The sequence below is a fragment of the Euphorbia lathyris genome, chromosome 7 (assembly GCF_963576675.1).
Source record: "Euphorbia lathyris chromosome 7, ddEupLath1.1, whole genome shotgun sequence".
NCBI lineage: Eukaryota > Viridiplantae > Streptophyta > Magnoliopsida > Malpighiales > Euphorbiaceae > Euphorbia > Euphorbia lathyris.
Window position 1 is genome coordinate 12,358,216 of NC_088916.1, and position 18,625 is coordinate 12,376,840.

The 18,625-nt window shown below is 35.4% G+C and overlaps 3 protein-coding genes across 3 annotated transcripts; 1 reads left to right on the forward strand and 2 right to left on the reverse strand.

Annotated features, from left to right (window-relative positions):
• Positions 1 to 228: 228 nt before the first annotated feature.
• LOC136201415 (bifunctional bis(5'-adenosyl)-triphosphatase/adenylylsulfatase FHIT-like) lies at positions 229 to 6,360 on the reverse strand. The gene is made up of 5 exons (XM_065992078.1): positions 6,221 to 6,360; positions 5,979 to 6,089; positions 1,791 to 1,937; positions 700 to 798; positions 229 to 622 (listed from the first exon to the last, which is right to left on the reverse strand). The coding sequence occupies exons 1-5, from the start codon at positions 6,332 to 6,334 to the stop codon at positions 506 to 508; spliced, it is 588 nt and encodes a 195-aa protein (XP_065848150.1). The 5' UTR covers positions 6,335 to 6,360; the 3' UTR covers positions 229 to 505.
• Positions 6,361 to 12,730: 6,370 nt separating this feature from the next.
• LOC136234700 (protein YCF54, chloroplastic) lies at positions 12,731 to 15,000 on the forward strand. Its single transcript, XM_066024174.1, has 3 exons — positions 12,731 to 13,095; positions 13,592 to 13,824; positions 14,651 to 15,000. The coding sequence occupies exons 1-3, from the start codon at positions 12,880 to 12,882 to the stop codon at positions 14,844 to 14,846; spliced, it is 645 nt and encodes a 214-aa protein (XP_065880246.1). The 5' UTR covers positions 12,731 to 12,879; the 3' UTR covers positions 14,847 to 15,000.
• Positions 14,690 to 17,869, reverse strand: LOC136236008 (reticulon-like protein B6). The gene is made up of 5 exons (XM_066026132.1): positions 17,650 to 17,869; positions 16,278 to 16,458; positions 16,000 to 16,141; positions 15,655 to 15,724; positions 14,690 to 15,404 (listed from the first exon to the last, which is right to left on the reverse strand). The coding sequence occupies exons 1-5, from the start codon at positions 17,867 to 17,869 to the stop codon at positions 15,226 to 15,228; spliced, it is 792 nt and encodes a 263-aa protein (XP_065882204.1). The 3' UTR covers positions 14,690 to 15,225.
• Positions 17,870 to 18,625: the final 756 nt, after the last annotated feature.

An 18,625-nucleotide genomic window follows, 5' to 3' on the forward strand; every position in this document is an offset into this window, starting at 1 on the left:
TCTCTATCTCCGTATAATTGTCTAGAATTGTCAATTGCCATATATATATATATATATATATATATATATATACTTTTAAAATACTATATTTACTCTCTAAACTTGTTTAAAATGATCTATTTACCGTATCAATCCATATGACAAGGTAATGAGAGATTTTAGATGAATTGATGCACATACACTTTAAGCAAATACAGAAGACCAACAGATTATAAATAGGCCAAGTAATAAAGTTGAGAGATTTAATAAGTTAATTTAAGCAAGATTAGGAGGTAAATATGACGTTTTCAAAGTAAAAATAACGGAAAAATAATAATTTAGATACTTAAAACTACTTCACAAGGATACCCTTATACATTCAATGCCTTTAAATAATGTCTCCAGTTAAGTTATGTAGCGAAAAGAAGGGTCAACTCCAAGTTCTTCAAAAATAGCGGCGTTGAGTTTCTCCATCTTTTGCCTTAGGATTAGTTCTTTTTTTCGACGGGGGAGTCCGATAGTAAAATTAGAGGAAAAGTGATCTATATTGAGCTGCCTCTTGAGCCATCTCCTCCATGCTTCTATCCTTCCTTTCCTTATCTAAATCCAACTTCTCTTTCAATTCCTTCTCCTTCCCATCAATCTCAACCACACCAAACACAATCAATTCAGAGTTTAACTGCATAAAAAGTTTAATTTCAATGAAACTTTTCAACTTACTGCGTCATAAATCTCGTCATTGTTCTGAAAATCACCGCCTTTCCTCGGAAGAATGTGGATATGAACATGAGCTACAGTCTGTCCTGCCTCGGGACCATCCTAATGCGTAAACGCACCTCATTTTGTTAGTTGAATCATATATAATATATCTAAAACTATAAAATATACCTCAAGGCGTTAGCTGTTAGTGTATCGTCACGTAAAAATGAGGGCACGAAAGAACTGATTAAGGGTAATAGATTGCATAAATGGAAGAAGATACCAATCTATGAGCCCAGAGTCAAGCAAAGACTTGCATAGTTGCTGGAGTAATATGTCCTTTTTAGCCAAGCAATGAAGATTAAGAAAATGATGCATCTCTATTCCTAGTCAAAAGCGCAAAAAGAAACCGAGACGACAATCTTGTCGCCTCTGTGCCTGAAACAGATGCGCTGCGCTACCCACCCAACGCGTAACTTTGTCTCCCCTACCCCTTTTCTGGTTATGCCATTACCAATCATGGGTAACCCTCGGACCTGCATTTTCCACTATTTCCAGGTAAGCCAACCACACTAATGGCCTTAAACCGGGATTTCTGTGCCAATCTCTTTCTAGGGTCAAACTTCTGTAGCGGGTAAGGTTCTTACCTATGTTGCACGGAAACGGAAACGGAAACTGGGAAACGTGATTTCAGAAAAACATAGGAAATAGAAAGGTGGGGGAAATATTAAAAAAATAGGGATTGCAAAATAGAAAGTTTGAATTTCCAGAATTTTAATCAAAATAGGCTGGGAAAACTGTTTAAAAACTGAGACACGTTTCATATTTTGGGTAATTACGGAAACATGCCCGGAAACGTTTCGTATCGGTTTCCAAGAGTTTCCGTTTCCCACATCTGCCGGAAACGGGGAAACATATGTCATGAAGAGTTTCCGTGAATCATAGGTTCTTACTTTGTGCTATTTATTGATGTGGAGTCAACAAAATTACCCCAACATTGAACATCTGTCTGATTGAAACAACTACTCATGTATACATAATAATACCAGAAACAAGACCGGCAAAATGATCATCGGATTAAAGAAAATGGAGTATAAAAAACAGAATCTTACTTGCATCGTAAATGTGAGCGAGGTTGCTTGGTGGTAGCTCTCAAGCCGACCGCCAATTTTCTGTGCCACGGACCATAGATCACTAACCTCATCAGCACTGAGATCAACAAAACGCTTTACTTGGCGCCTTGGGCAGACTAGCACATGTAAATCAAGTCAAGCCAACCAAATTGAATTGAAGTACATGAAACACTTTTAACTGTGCTAAAGTTCATTTTAGAGTGCAAGATAACCAGATGTATTTTGAAAACTTAAACCAATTTTGAAAGTGAAGAATGACGTGCAATCATTTCAGAGTCTTCGATCTTTGTTCATGATGTGATCCAGAGTTCTTTTCTGAATGATTAATGAACATATATATTCATATTGTGTGTGCGCGCGCAAGCGTGTGCCTCAGATCTTGTACCTATGGTAAATGCCTGGTGAATAACTGCACACTAACTTAAACATGGAAGATCCCTAACAAAATTATTGTGCCTACCCTTTGTCTCCATTGCTGAGTTAAAGTTTGTGGAAGTAATGAAAATTCCAATCACGGAAAGACCCAAAAAGGTACAGTTAACCGAAATAAACTAGACGATGAACCTGAAAATCAAACTAATCGGTAGTAAAAGTGGCATTTCTTGCTTTTCTTTATGCTACTTAGGGTGGATAGACTCAGTTTGAGTTTTCTAGTCAGCATTTTTTTTTTTTTTTTTAAAATTTGAGCACGATGCGCTTGTATTAAATAACAACAACAACAAAGCCTTAGTCCCGAAATGATTCGGGGTCGGCTAACATGAACCATTATATAAAACCGTGAAATCAAGTCGTGTCAACGACACAAATTCGCTCCCTCCACTCCCAATCCATGAACCCATGATCTCCTAGTCATAGGTATGCTCTCAACCACTAGGCTAAGAGCTTCACCACTTCTAGTCAGCAATTATTAAATAGAGTTTCGAAATCCCAAGCATACTCTGATGTACAGCTGTTGTATTTTCTTTATCAGTACTTTTTAAATAACAGGATCGATGATTACGCATTAGCATGTATCTTCCTTACTAGTGCATCGGTTATACCTTTGACAACGATAGCACTATGCGTCAATCAATCGGAGGTATGACTGATATCTAAAACAAAATGGAAGCACTAACCAAGGTTAAAGCAATATAACTCTACTTATGGACACATGATAGATGAATGTTTGCATAATCTCAAAGAAACTTTTAGCTGGAAAAGGATATGACCTGCAAAGAAAAAGAAAAATGAACGATAGGGTCAGCACAAAAAGGAAGAATTAAGCACGGAAAGTTACTATATCGAGCATAAAAGACAGGGTGACATCTATGATTGTTAAGCAATTCCATACTCTTGATGCTATTATTAATTGATTGAGAAATGAGAAGCAATATTTGTTCCCCTAGTCTCCATCAATTTAGTAATTACTATTCCTTTTCCTACTTAGATTACATTTTTAGATTCCTAACAGTGAAGAAGCAAAGCACCATTGTATTCATATGACAGTCATGTGGCAACTATAGTTGTTAAATCGAGATTCGACTCATGACTCGAAATCTTATTTTGCGAATCGGGACTCGTGAATCGAATCGTAAGATTTGGATCAAATTCAAAATGCTATAAAAAAAAAATATATTAACCATATTTAATTTTAAATATTAGTCCAAAAATGCAATTTTAATATCTAAATAGAAATTATATTAAATTATAAAAGAAAGCAGAGACAACAAAACATAGAAAATAGAGAGAATAAAGAGTAGAAGAACATAATAACAAATAAATAGAAAAGAAGAGGGAAGATTTTGGAATTTGTAAAGTGAAGAGTCATCTAATTGATACTAATTGTATTTCATAACTTCTGTACGTTTTTTTTTGTTTTTGTAAAGTGAATAGTCATCTTCTTCGAAACTTCTTCTGCTGTACGTTTTTGAGTTGTTAAAAATTGATTTTTTTTTTTTAAATGGTGGCCTAAATCGACCGAATCAGGTGACTCAGTGAATTGGCCGAATCGGTGGTGACTCGTCCGATTCATAAAGCTTCCGAGTTGTACCACAGATACAACTCGAATTCTTCATGAATCGAATCGTACGAATCGACTCGCGACTCGTACGATTCTAACAACTATGGTGGCAACTACGTGTCATACACGTGACAGCTAAAAAGGACTTATTTTTAGCTGTCACATGACAGTTTTAAGCAATTGAATTAAGTAAATAACAAATATAGTTTTTATTTTTCTGCTTTCGTGTGACTGTTATGTCATATGTAAAAGTCAATCATTTACGGTGTAGCTGTCATGTCATTATTTAGTTGATTTTTTCTGAAACGGCGGAAATGACTTTATTGAAATACAAGGAAACTTTCATGATTTTATTGAAACAAAATGAAGTTCGGTGACCTTTTTTAAAACTAACTCTAAAATTCAGTAACCATAGGTGCAACTAACCCCATGTAAACCATAGAATCCGTATAAAAATCTATTGGCCTCTTGCCAAATAAATTGGCAGGAAGGCTTGCCCAGTACATCCTTGTGGTGGGACCCCTCCCCGGACCCTCGCTCAACGGGGACGCGTAGTGCACCGGGCTGCCCTTTACATGTATCACATTAATAGGGGTTTTGAGGTTCTTGTAGAAAGGCTATGATTCTATCACATTGCTTTGAAAACTAGCGATTAAGACATAGTACAACAACAACAACAAAGCTTTAGTCCCGAAATGATTCGGGGTCGGCTAACATGAACCATATATTTTGGTTCATGTCATAAGATGTGGCTAAGTTTTACGCTGGCCGCCACAAACCTACCGCAACCCTCCTCCTTTGTCCGGGCTTGGGACCGGATGTAAATGCCACCAAGTGACCCTCACAGAAAAGAAAATCTAGGAAGAAATCCTTAATTCCAAATGCAAAGGTGTGGTTCTTTCCAAGGACATGTACAACTTATATGCTTCAAAAGGCCTTATGAGTCGCCTTCTTATATTGTACTTCTTCCGTGTATAGATATATAGTTACCATGAAAACTCATGACTTAGCGATTAATTATATTAGCTTAATACATCATCATGAGCCTCTAACTTGGCCTAAAAAACAGATTGGATTCTTGAACTTACAAAATATCTTGTTAACCCCCGAACTTGCTTAAATGACATGATGAACCCCAAGTCCACGTGGTAGAACAAGAGAAATTGGACAACTTGAAATATAAATCATTTTAAGCAAGGTCAGATTCATAAACAGGTCTAGATCACTATACGCAAGTTCAAATGGGCAATAGTTCACTTTGAACAAATTCAAGTGCCCGATAGTTAACTTTAGCCTTTGTTTTTGGAAGTTGGGAGGTTAATGGAGGTAATGGAAGAGGGAAGTGATGTAAATAAAGGTTAAAATGTTAACCTTGTTTGAGAATTTATAAAATGTAAATGAGTCTTTAACAACTCTCATTAACAAACCGGTTAAAGTTTAGAGAGTAACAGGAGTAAAAGGTAAAAAAAATTCGCAAACAAAGTTAATCTAATAGTTTAGATTCTATTATTACCATTAACCTCCTCTATAAAAAGGGCAACATGTTCATAGGATAACGAGAGACTTGTAAATTCAAAATATAATTTTTTTTTGGGGACTAAGCCCTTGTTTGGGAGGAGGTTAACGGAATGTAAAATTTTAAATTAACCTTGTTCGAGAGCTTCTTGTTGAGAGTAAATTAAGGGTAATGAGAGTTAATAGTTTACTTCCATTAACTCTATATCTTGAACCTCCAAAACCGCGGTTAATGGGAGTAATGTAAACCTTTTAATGTAACTAGCTTTTACATTCCATCAACTCTCAAACAAGATTAAATTTTAAGCTTTGTTTCCATGGATTCCCTCGCGATTCCATTACCTCCTTTAACTTCTCAACTTCGGAACAAAGGCCAAGTTCAGTGGCTGCTGATGTATTAAGCCAATTATATTTAAGGACTACTGATTTTCAAGATGCTAGTTCTAAAGATTAAAAAATTTGCAGGTAAAAACAATTAATGACCAAGTGAACTCTACAATGTTGCTCAAGGGAGAATTTTAATTTTAATTTATATGTGAAATACATCAAAATGCAGCGTGATTGAGATAATAACATAAATTAAAGCACTGCAAAAGCGAAGAGAAGAGAAGAACATGAAAGAGGAGAAAATAGAAGGATCCAAACGGAACAATACCAGGAACAACAGGGCGGAGGTTGACCAACGCAAATGAAAGCTGGGTGGAGTAAAATACTTCCTTGGCGTCTATTCCGTAAGGGCCGAACTTGTAAGATTCCGTTGACATCTACAAAACATGAATTGGGGGCACGATCATAGTATGAGATTAACAAAGTGACGAATTGCAGAAGCACAGAGAAATTAAATTGAAGAAATTGAAGAAGAAGAAGAGGAAGGAGTGAGGTGGTTTGAGAATACCTTGGTGGCGAAGAGTCGGAATCGTTTTGAGGAAGGAGGAGGAAGAAGAAAGGTTCTGGTTTTAGAGCGACTGAAAGCAAGAAAGGGGAGCAGTTGCAGCAATGCTTTCCCCATTTTTAAATACTTTACCAACGCCACCGTACTTTACTAGAAATTATAGAAATCTAATTTCTGAATGACAATCACTGAGATAAAAACTAAATTTAACCTCAACATTTTAACCTTAATATTCCAAAAAAAAAATAAAAAAATAAATAAAGGTACTAAAACTGAGGTAAGCGCTATACATGCAAAATATCATAAATATAGACTTAACATTAAAAAAAAGTATCGATACGGCGATCTCTCTTGCGAATGACTACCTTACGGGGTGGCGTCAGGCTCAATTGAAGAACTCTCCATTTACTGTCCGCCATCTTTCCACACCCACAACGGATCACATCGATGTTGCAACCGCTCCAAACCGCGCAACCACAGTGCCTAGGGCGAGTGCCGGAATACCCGTTCGCCTTGCTGCGCAGCGCCTACCGCCCACCACCATTACTGCCGACGCAAACAGCCACCACCAGCCTCGGCCGGCGCCAAACGCAACGGCAGACATTGCTCCTCACCATCACGGGCAACCGACGGGGGCGACTACAATACAGGTACGAAATATCAGTTGGTCTCGCCCCCCTTTGGGATTTGTCAAATGCAATTGTGATGCGGCTACTTTTCAAGCCGAGTTTCGAAGTGGGGTGGGAGCTCTACTTAGATCCTCGATGGGTCCTTCATGGCTTGTCGTAGTCGCCTCCCAATTATTGATGATATTAGGGAAGCTGAAGCGTCAGCCCTACGAGATGCATTGCAATGGTGTGCCTATCTTAATTGTGTTAATGTTTTGTTTGAAAGTGACTCGTTGATAGTGGTTAATAGTCTCAAATCTGTTGATCCAGACTTGTCTGTTTATGGGTCAATTATTCAGGATTGTAAGGTCTTGTTAGGTAGTCGACACGATTATAAAGTGTCTTTTTCCCCACGCCTAGCGAACAGGGGTGCTCATGTTGTTGCACGACATGCCCTGTCCAATGCTAGCGAGTTCATATCTTTTTCTGCACCGGATTGGTTGCAGGAGACTATTGTTGCTGATTTGGATTATGGAATGAATACCTTTTGTTTCAAAAAAAAAACATTAAAAAAAAAGTATCAGTTTAGATTTCGATAACGAAATGTGACACGCCATTAATATCACTCCTTTAAATTCTAAATGGCGTGTCACGTTTCGTTATCGAGACCTAAATTAGTGTTTTTTTTAAACGTTAAGTCTATTAATATTATTTTGTAAGTAGAGCTTAAGTTTGAAAATTGTCATAGTGTATGAAAGAACATTTTTTTATTAATAGGAAGCAAAAACCTTATAAAGAGTTCCGTATCATTCTAGGAAGACACGAACCACTGATATCTACAAGAGGCTCATCATACTTGTGAAGAACAAGAACATTAAATTGAGTCTTAATTTCAGCACATAAGGCAATAAAATGAGCAAATAATTCAATTTTTTTTATTAAATATAACCAAGTCGTTCGTGAAAAATAATCTACAAATGTAACAAATACTTAAAATTAGATTTAGACACAAAAACATGGTCCCCCATTATCAGAATGTACTAATTAAAAGGGGAAATTTGACATTTTATCAACTCAAGAAGAGAAAAACACGAGATGATGTTTTGCAAATTGACCAGATTCACAATCTAAATTAGATAACTTTGAAATCGAGGACATGATTTTTTGAAAAGCGATAAAGACGGATGTCATAACCGACAATGTTCATCAAAATGAACGACAATATTGGGACATGCAATAAGACTAGGAGTATAGTGACTTCTAGATTCTCGTCCTCTACCAATAATCTTTTTCCTCAGAAGATCTTAAAACAAACAATTTTAAAAAATTACTATTCACTTTACAAAATCTATTCTAAAATTAAAAAAAAGTACAATATTTTAACCGATTCATATGCAATTAGTGCAGAACACACGCATATATGAAGTAATCCAACGCAATAAGACATATAGCCGCTTGAGATGGGGAAGCAATCTACCAGCGCCTATCGGCGAGAACTAGGCTTGGCTTGGTTAGTACCCATCCATTCTGTCTCGTCCGCCTGTCGGCCTATTCTGAAGTGCCTAGACGCGCCGCAACCACTACTTTGACTCCTTTTATGCAATTATAAAATCCACGGAACTTTTTCGATGCCAATGCAACTTATCCTTTTGGAGCTGACGTAACAAACTACGCGAGCCTCCTAACAAAGCCAACATAAATCCTATCCAAATAACATACATTTTTTTTAATAATGTTTCAAATTGATATTATCAACATTAAAAAATAAAATTTCATCATTTATAACTCATCCTCAAAGTTGTCAAAAAAAAAAAAAAAAAAACTCATCCTAACAGAAAAAAAAAATTGAGATAAATGATGACAACAACTGTATTTATCTAAATTGATTTAATAGACCTCTATATTCTAATTTTTACTATATCGAATCATATTTTCTTAGTATTTTTATTCCAGTCCATTTTTTCATTTTCTTTCTCCAAACACAACAAGATTTCTTTTAAATAATAATATTATATAACAAAATATACAATGACTATATTTTTTTTGAATAAAAAAAACAATACATTAATGAGCCAAATCATGACAAAATTGTAACAATGAAATAGAAACAGAACTCGGTAATAAATTAAAAAAAGAAAGGCAAGTGGATAAACGAGAAGACTGTGCTAACACATGTGTCATCCCATTCGGTTGTCACCGTATCCATTTGACTGAGTAAGAGTCATTTGATGTTAGAATCGACCGTATTTGAATAATTCTATCCCCAAATTCAAAATAACTATATTTATATATAAAAAATAAACAAAAAAAAGTAAGAAAACAATAAAAAAATATTATTTGATATTGAATTAAATTTTTTGATACAACATCAAATTTGATGGAGGAAACCGTATTTATCAAAATAAGAATACAGTTTGATGATGGATTGGACAACCATCAAATAATTTCATTGCCAACATCAATTTGATGATGGATTGGAGATGGTCTTACCATGTAAAGAACTGTTAGAATATAAATTTCAAATTTATGCCAGTTATCATTTGCATCGGTTCTAAGTAGTAATATTCATACGGATCTTGAATGATGAATATTTATTTATAGTTAGATATAACCTTATTAGAATTATATATGATGGAAATTCAAATCATCTTAAGGTTTAGATTTAATAAGTCTAAATTTAACAGTGATTGATTATTCACAGCCCATATAAAATGAAGGATTACATGCCATTAGAAGTAGACATCTCCTCTGGAAAGGGCTTTGTGGTAAGTATCGAAAAGATAAGATCTTTGGGGGCCCGAAAGAGAGAGTTATCAATTGTTCCTTCCTCTGGAAAGGGCTTAGCGTCGTTTTTGCTGAGTTTTGCTCGGGGGTTGGTCTGGATGTGGGTAATGGTAAGTCCATAAGCTTCTGGTTTGATACCTGGATTGAGGATAAACTTTTAGTGGATGTGTGCACTTCCCCCCCGCCTAGTGATATCCAAAACTGGAGGTTAGCCGATGTGGTGGACTCTGAAGGGGACTGGGTTTGGCCTAAATTTGATTCTTTCTTTAGCCTTGAGACTCTCCTTAGAATTAGAGGAGTGAAGGTGAGTAATCAAGAGGAAGACATGGATAAGCATTGCTGGGCGCTGACTAACAATGGAGTCTATTCTTGCAAATCTGCCTTTGAAGCTTTTTCCCTTAATAGGACTGATAATCCCTCGGATATTTGGAAGACCATTTGGTCCCTTGAAATCCCCTACCGCATGAGGAGCTTCCTGTGGCTGGGCGTTAAAGACAGATTACTTACTAACTCAGATAGATACAGAAGGCATTTGGCGACCTCTGGAGCTTGAGGTAGATGTAGAGGCCATGTTGAATCGTTGTGCCACGCTCTTAGGGATTGCCCTAAGAGTGAAGAGGTTTGGAAGAAAATTCTCCCTCATCATACTTTCTCTTCCTTCATGTCCCATTCTGTGAACGACTGGTTCTCAGATGGTATTAGGGGAAAGTTATTGTCTTATATGGAGCATGGGGACATTTTCTTTGCCATTATCTGTCATCAAGTGTGGAAATGGAGGAACGAGGAGATTTTTGATAATAAAGCTGTGCTTTTGCCTAACTTAGCTGAGTTCTTCTTGAAGAAACTCTCCTCTATTATTGATAGTTTCAAAGGTGAGTCCCTTGCCAGATCTTCGCCGAGTAGTGATGTCCACCTCGTGAGCTGGAGCAGGCCGAGAGAGGGGGTTGTGAAGCTGAATACTGATGGTTCCTGCCTCAGTAATGGTAAGATTGCTGCCGGAGGTGTTCTTAGGGATGCGGGAGGCGCCTGGCTTTCTGGGTTTACCCAGAATTTGGGTTTGGGTTCTTTCTTCTCTGCGGAGCTCTGGGGCATTCTCTCTGAGATCCAGCTGGCGATTAGGCTGGGTGTTAAGAGGCTTTCTGTGGAGTCAGATAACTTGGAGGCCATCAATATGATTTTGAGTAGTCATGCCATGGGTCTTCATAGCCGCAACCTTATTAAAGCTATTAAGAGGCTTAGCCCCTCATTTGATATCCTTGAGTTCAACCACATTTTCCGGGAGCAGAACCGTGTTGCAGATCACTTGGCGGCGGCAGGCCATGAGGGGGTGTTAGGTGTTTCTACCCTTACCGTTCCCCCTATCGCTCTTTCTCCTCTTCTTTTAGAGGATAGGATTGGGGTTAGCTTTCCTAGGCTAATCCCGGTGTAGTTGCTTGTTTTGCTTTGCTTTCCTTTCCTTTTCTACCAAAAAAAAAAGTAGACATCTCCACGGGCCTGGGTACCCATCCGGCTCATCCAGACCCGTGTCCATTGGACTCGGCTTGTACAATGAAAATTGATCTTACACCCAAACCGATCCAGGCCCGTTAAAGCCCACTTATTTTTTAAGTGGACTTGTGATTGATAAAAATAGCACGGACTGGTCCAGCCCAGTCCGCCTATTAATATTACTTATTAAATTTATATATCTATATATTAAATATTTATTTTTATGTATAAATTTTATTTGTTATAATTAAAAATGATGTATATTTTTTAGGTGAATTTATATGGACTGGACTTGAGATTTGATTTTTAAACTCAGATCCAACTTGAGCCCGCTTAAATTAATAACATACTAGCTTTAGTTTGGGCTGCATATTTTACAGTAAAAAGCCCGTTACCCGACTCAAACCCATCTATGACAGATCTAATTAAAAGTAACTCTACAATGAATGAATTATCTACTATTAAAAGTGGTAAAAAGTAGGGTTAAAAAAAAAAAGTAAAAAGTAAATGAATTTTTACCTTAACCCTTGTTTGGGAGGAGGTTAATGGGAGTAAATGGGAGTAATGGAAAGTTAAGTATTAAGTTAACCTTGTTTGGGAGTTATTTTTTGAGAGTAAATGGAGGTTAATGGGGTTAAATCTTTTCTTCCTCTAACCTCCAAACTCTAACCTCCAAATTGGAGGTTAATGGGAGTAACGTAAACTTTTTTAAAATTTCTTGTCTCTGCTGTGTAAATTTAACCTTCCTTCCCCTCCATATTTAAACTCCCAAACAAGGTTAAACATTTAACCTCATTTACATCCTATAAACTCCCAAACAAGCTTAACTTTTAACTTTCCATTCCATCACTTCCCTTCCCTTTCCATTACCTCCTTTAACTCTCACCTCCATTAACCTCCAAACTCCCAAATAAAGGCTTAGTAATCGATCAAGTTTAAGGATTTTTATAAATTCAAACGGGATAAACAAAGTAAAAAAAAAAATAAAAATACATAGATACATATTTGCTCCTAAATTTGTCCAAAAAATTTAATTGATCCTTTGAATTTTTAAAATGTTTTGATTGCCTATCAACTTATATAAAATGTTTAGTTAATTTCTTCTGTTGCAAAAAAAATAAAATGCACACATAAAATGTATTACACGTGCCTTGAAATGTCATTATTTAATTCATATAATAGATTTAAAAGTTATCTATTATTCACTCGGTTATAAAAAATAAGTTAAATGCTGAAGATGTATTGTACACGTTTTAAAAGAAACTAAAACGATCCAAGTCGGGATATACGGTTCTAATATTAGAGAAGATAAATTTTATAGTTGAACAAGTAATAAGTTACTTTTTTTTAAATCTATTATGTGAATTAAGTAATAACATTTCAAAACACATGTAATACATCTTTTTCTGTGTTCATTTTACTTTTTTGCAACCGAAAGGATTAACTGAATGTTTTATATAAATTGATTGAGGTATCATAACACTTTAAAATTTTATGTGATCTATCAACTTTTTTTGGACAAATTTAGGACAAAATGATGTGTTAAGCCTAAAAATAAAGTTTAGGACCATATATATAATTTACCCATAAATAATGCAATAGGATTGAAGATAGACTGGATAAGGTAATATTTATGCTATCTTCTTCTTCTATTCATCTTCAGATTCTCTCAGCTCTGTTTAAACTTTCTTTGCTTCCAAACAGCATCTGTAACTCAACTCCTACCAGAGAAACAAGAAGAAGAAGAAGTAATTAAGCTGAAGAAGAAGAATAGAGAACAAAATGTTAAGTCTTGCAGTTGGTTCATCAGCTTCCATGGCTAAGCTCTCTCCGCATTGTGTTAATGGCAGAAACTTAGCTCAGCTTCCAACCTCGAACCTTGTTTTCAAAGGATCGCAAAATCCTTCGTATCTCTCCATCGCAACCGGATCGATTTCCTCCTTTAAGACTGCCGTTGCGGCCATCGACTCTAATGAGCTCGGTTCCTCCTCCGATAAGGTTTTCTTTCACTCTTTCGCTCTCTATTTGACCTCAATTGCTGCTTGCTTTATGCTTTTCTTCTTAGATTCTCCATGGAAATGGAGTTAATTTAGTACATTGGAGCATATTCGCTTTGAATTCGAATTTTGACACTCGGATTAAATTAGTGCCTGGATAATTGTGTATATAATCAACTCAAGTTTTAATTTCAAGCATTTCGAGTGTTATCGAATTTAGCAATTGAAGTTATTGTAAACATGAAACTCATCGAATTTGTGAATTAAAGAAACTCATAATTTCTACTAAAAATCCTGAACCTCGATTACTTTACTTTACCTTGCTCTGAAAACATTTCATCGAGCAAGTGACAGTTTGTGCAATTAGAAGAGTAAGTTCTGATGAGCTATGACATGATACAGTCAAACTAATACGCATTGCTTTGAGTGCTTGAGTCTTTTGGGTTTGAATTTTATGTGAATGAGTCTAAATTTACTCATTTTGTTTTGCAATACAGCAACAAGCAAATAAGTACTATTTTGTTGTTGCAAATGCAAAATTCATGCTGGATGAAGAGGAGCACTTCAAGGAGCTGTTATTCGAGCGCCTTCGTATGTATGAGGAGCGCAATAAAGAACAGGACTTCTGGCTTGTGATTGAGCCTAAGTTCCTTGACAAATTCCCTAACTTCACCAAGAGGTTGAATAGACCGGCTGTTGCTCTTGTCTCAACTAATGGTCCTTGGATCACGTAAGAACACCATTCGCCCATCTTTTGATTACAGTTTCCTGTTTGCTTTTCTTCTTCTGCATCCTTTTTTTCTCCTCATGGTTCAATTTTAAGAGTAAAAGCTGGGAAGTGCAAAATCACCATCCTGATATAGTATCCTATCTTGGTGGACAATATAGAACTCTTACTATGGCTTTGAGCTACCTGGAGCAGCTTGTATAGATATAGACAAGAATTTCATTAAATTTAGCTGTGATTTTCTAGTTGACTCATATAGATTTAGCATCCAATATGCCTATCTAAAACTTCAAATTTAGCTTATACAATCAATTTGCCTCCAAATGAGATTTTGGTATCAATTTAGTTCACAACTTGGCGTTTTTGGTTAAATTAGTCAAAAATATGATTAACGGTTTCTTACATATGCCAGTTTTCGATGTTGATATGCGTCACTTAAGACGAAGTCGAAAGACTAAATTGACTTTGCTAGCCTAGTTGAGGGGCCAAATTGACTCTTTGTTGATAAACTTTCCTAGCCTTGTTGTTACCTTCAAAACCAAACTGCACCGATCATCACTTATCTATGGATTTATATTAAAATTGAGTAGTGTTCCTTAGTTGTGGTATTGAAATAGAAGCTAACTTCAGTAAAGATTATCTTCAGTTCAAAGTACATTTGAGACGCACTTTCTAATATTGTTTTCTTAGCCATTAAACCAAGGTGTCTTGTGTAAATATCAGGTCCCTTGACCAATTATGGACACAAATTAATGTATCTATGCATGTAAACATATATGTTTTATACTTGTGCCTTATATATGTTGCTTGTTATGGCATGGCTTTGCAGATATATGAAATTAAGATTGGATCGGGTTTTATCTGATAGCTATGAAGCCGACACCATAGAAGAAGCATTAGCTTCCAACCCGACCACTATAGAGTTTGAGAAGCCAGAAAAATGGGTGGCACCATATGCCAAGTATGAATACGGGTGGTGGGAGTCTTTCTTACCTGCTGCTGTGGCTAAAGAATCAAAAGTATAGTTCCCTTTCCTCTTTTTGCTTCTACTAGGTTTTTTCTTTTATTCTTTAGTGAGGATTTTTTCTTATGTACTAGTAATTCGATGTGTATGCTTCTACAATTACCATATACGACTTCATTATTAGATGATTAGCTTTGAGTTTTCATTGCCTGCAATCTATGATTCACATGTAAAACATGCTATGATATCTAAAAAGTTGCTGTCTCAAAGTATGTTAAGCACATTTTAGAAAAGAATTATCTCATTTTTTGTTAATTGCTCTATAATAGGAACAAAATCTTCTTTCTTACAAAGATGAAAACCGGTATTAGTCTTTGCGAAAATACACATACATGAACATGAGCATCTAAATTTCATGTGTTACAGAGGGTAACTTATTCTCAGAGCTGCTTGTGATCCTTCTTAGCTAGTAGTACTTGTAGCGGTATCTTCCGAATAAGCTTTTCATCCAACACTGCATAGTGCTTTTTCAGTTCAATCCATGCTTTCTCTGCATATGTATCGACCTCGTCTTCGTGTTTTTCGTACATCATTGGCAGGGTAAATAGCATTGCAAACACTGCACATATATACAATTGAAAATGTGATGTAAAACATAGAATAAAATGTACTCTGCAAGAACAGAAAAGAAACTCAGCAGAGCGAGGTTTTATATCTAACACCGGGTGTTAGAAGCACCCCGCTCAGGTTGCACCATGTGGCGCAATTTGGGATTTTGTGCCACATGGCACAATCTGAGTGGGGGGTGTTAGCCAACACCGGGTGTTGGATATAATTTCCCAAGCTGAACAGATCAAATTCTAAAATACCTAAATAAAAAAGGGTGAGAAAACTGAACCAACTGGCAATAATGGAGATTATCCACAACACAAAAATCACCTGAAATGAAATCAGCAAACGAAAACAAAGAATTAAGAAAATACTCATTTTAGGTCCTTGATGTTGTCACAATTTATGAGTTTAGTCCTGATCTTTTATCTGATAACATTGAGACTTTGCCACTGCTAAGAGTCAAATGTTTGAAACATCTAGACATTTTGTTAAGTCAGGACTTAAATGTTCGAAAACAACCGACAAATTAGGGATCAAAAATGTAATTTTGTAGAAAAAAGTCTATCAAATTCAACCCTGAAGAGTTAAAAATGGTATCTTACAGATATGAACTGCTTGAAATTCTTCCCAGCAGCAATGTTCCGGAAAGCAATAAATGCCCTGTGGAATTCATTTCTGAGCCACAAGAGAACAGCCAGAACCATATCTTCTCGAACTGTAATCTTGGGGAAATCCGGGGGTGATCTGTCTCATAAACAAACAACAATATGATTATATATGATATAGATGCAATAAATGGTGTCAAACGAGTCGTGTTAGGGAGGTTGCATCTCTAAATCGTATTGTTGTGTTAGAAATTCAAAGAAAAATATTAACTTACACGTTAACGAAGGAGGATAAGTTGGACCATAGGAAGAGAGTTGCCATAGACAAAATGAGACTGTGACAAAGAAAAGTAAGCAAATGGTAACCTACACACTCAAATAGAAGCCATAAAACAGTGCCTGCAGCAAATACACAAGCCGACGCCTGCTTATTCCGCCACAGCACAATATCAGCAGCTGAAATCGAATAGAAACAACAAAATAGTCAATAAGCTGAAAGTAGATGAAAGTACAATATCAGCAGCTGAAATCGAATCAAAACAACTAAACTGTCAATAAGTTGAAAGTAGATGAAAGTGACTGAAATCGAACTAACACATGCAAAAACAAGTTTTTTTTCACTTCAAAACATGCTGAAATTGAATCAAAACAACAAAATAGTCAATAAGCTGAAAGTAGATGAAAGTACAATATCAGCAGCTGAAATCGAATCAAAACAACAAAACGTCAATAAGCTGAAAGTAGATGAAAGTGATTGAAATGAAACTAACACATACAAAAACAATTTTTTTCACTTCAAAACATGCTGAAATCGAATCAAAACAACAAGATAGTCAATAAGCTGAAAGTACAATAACAGCAGTTGCAATCCAATCAAAACAACGAAATATTGAATAAGCTGAAAGTAGATGAAAGTGACTGAAAACGAACTAAACACACAAAAACAAGTTTTCACTTCAAAACATGCTGAAATCGAATCGAAACAACAAAATAGCCAATTAGCTGAAAGTAGATGAAAGCCACTGAAATCCAATCAAAACAACAAAATAGTCAATAAGGTGAAAGTAGATATAAGTGACTGAAAACTAAACATACAAAAACAAGTTTTCACTTCAAAACATGCTGAAATCGAATCGAAACAACAAAATAGTCAATAAGCTGAAAGTAGATGAAAGTAGATGAAAATGCCTGAAATGGAATTCACACGCAAAAACAAGTTTTCCCTTCAAACATGCTGAAATCGAATCAAGACAACAAAATAGTCCATTAGCTGAAAGTAGATGAAAGTGACTGAAATCGAATCAAAACAACAAAATAATCAATAATCTGAAAGTAGATGAAAGTAGACGAAAGTGACTGAAATTGAATCAAAACAACAAATTAGTCAATAAACTGAAAGTAGATGAAAGTGACTGAAATCGAAAACAATAAATTTTTTCACTTCAAAACATGCTGCTAAGAATCAAAACAACAAAATAATCAATAAGCTAAAAGTAGACGAAAGTGACTGAAATCGAATCAAAACAACAAAATAGTCAATAAACTGAAAGTAAATGAAAGTGACTGAAATAAAAAACAAAAGTTCTTTCACTCCAAAACATGCTGCTAAGAAGCCAAAAAAAAAAAAAAAAGAGAAAACCCCAATACATTTTCCTCCTCCAAGAACCAAATGCAGAGGCTTCTCACGACCAAAAAGGCGGATCTTGTTAGCAGTATGTAAGATGAAGTTATCAGTCTCGTAATCAGAGGAAGAAGAAGAAGAGTTTTTATCGTGATCAATTTCTTTAGCTGCCATCATAACATTATCAATAACATTATCAATAGGTTCAGCAGCATGTTGAACAGCCTCAATTAATTCATCATCCATATTTTCTTTCTTTCTTTGTTAGTTGATTGAGAGAATTGAAAAAAAGAAAAAGTTTGATAGGTTTATTTTGCAGGGTTATTTGTTAATGTCTATTTTCTGTTTTTGAATGTCAATCTGAAATCTTCAATGAGCCTAAACGTAAGGGTCGCCTCCTATTATTACTCCAACAAATTCTCTATGACTTGTTCTTTTGGCTTTTTTCACCATGAATCCTCTATTAACTTAAATTTCCTTGTTTGTAATATTTTCTAAATATATCTAGTATATATATATATTTTTTTTTAATATCAAAGTTCTATTTTTTAGGGATAAGTTTTTAGGCTATCTTTCTATCTTGTCTCACAAAAATATACTTTTTTGAATGCTTTTAAAATTGCCTTCTTCTTGATGTACAATATGTCAGTTTATCGATATTTGTTATTTCTATATAGGGATAAACGCCAAATTTAACCCTAATGTTTCAAACGAAATGCAGATTTAGTCCTAACGTATGAAATGATATAAATTTAATCCCAACGTTTCCAAATAAGATTAATTTTAGTCGTGCGTTATCGAAAATTTGAAAAGACTGAATTGACTGTTATTTAGTTATCACATCAGACTTTTCAAACAAGCTTGTTGATAAATTGAAGCAATTTCACACATTTTTTGTTGGTTTTTTTTTTTTTTTTTTTTTTTTTGTAACTATACTAATAACACAGTAAATATTTTAGACAGTTTGATAAAAAAAAATTGTGATTAACTTATATGTAGCAG

Excerpts from the sequence above, each read along its gene's own strand:
- LOC136236008 (XM_066026132.1), bottom strand. The coding sequence starts at position 17,869 with ATGGATGATGAATTAATTGAGGCTGTTCAACATGCTGCTGAACCTATT. Across the intron at positions 15,725-15,999 it reads ATTTCAAGCAGTTCATATCT|GTGATTTTTGTGTTGTGGAT; the intron begins GTAAGATACCAT and ends ATTTCATTTCAG. Across the intron at positions 15,405-15,654 it reads TCTCACCCTTTTTTATTTAG|TGTTTGCAATGCTATTTACC; the intron begins GTATTTTAGAAT and ends ATATATGTGCAG.
- LOC136201415 (XM_065992078.1), bottom strand. The coding sequence starts at position 6,334 with ATGGGGAAAGCATTGCTGCAACTGCTCCCCTTTCTTGCTTTCAGTCGC. Across the intron at positions 1,938-5,978 it reads TCCGCCCTGTTGTTCCTGGT|CATGTGCTAGTCTGCCCAAG; the intron begins ATTGTTCCGTTT and ends TGACTTGATTTA. Across the intron at positions 623-699 it reads ATGACGAGATTTATGACGCA|ATTGATGGGAAGGAGAAGGA; the intron begins GTAAGTTGAAAA and ends GGTGTGGTTGAG.
- LOC136234700 (XM_066024174.1), top strand. The coding sequence starts at position 12,880 with ATGTTAAGTCTTGCAGTTGGTTCATCAGCTTCCATGGCTAAGCTCTCT. Across the intron at positions 13,096-13,591 it reads TCGGTTCCTCCTCCGATAAG|CAACAAGCAAATAAGTACTA; the intron begins GTTTTCTTTCAC and ends TTTGCAATACAG. Across the intron at positions 13,825-14,650 it reads ACTAATGGTCCTTGGATCAC|ATATATGAAATTAAGATTGG; the intron begins GTAAGAACACCA and ends ATGGCTTTGCAG.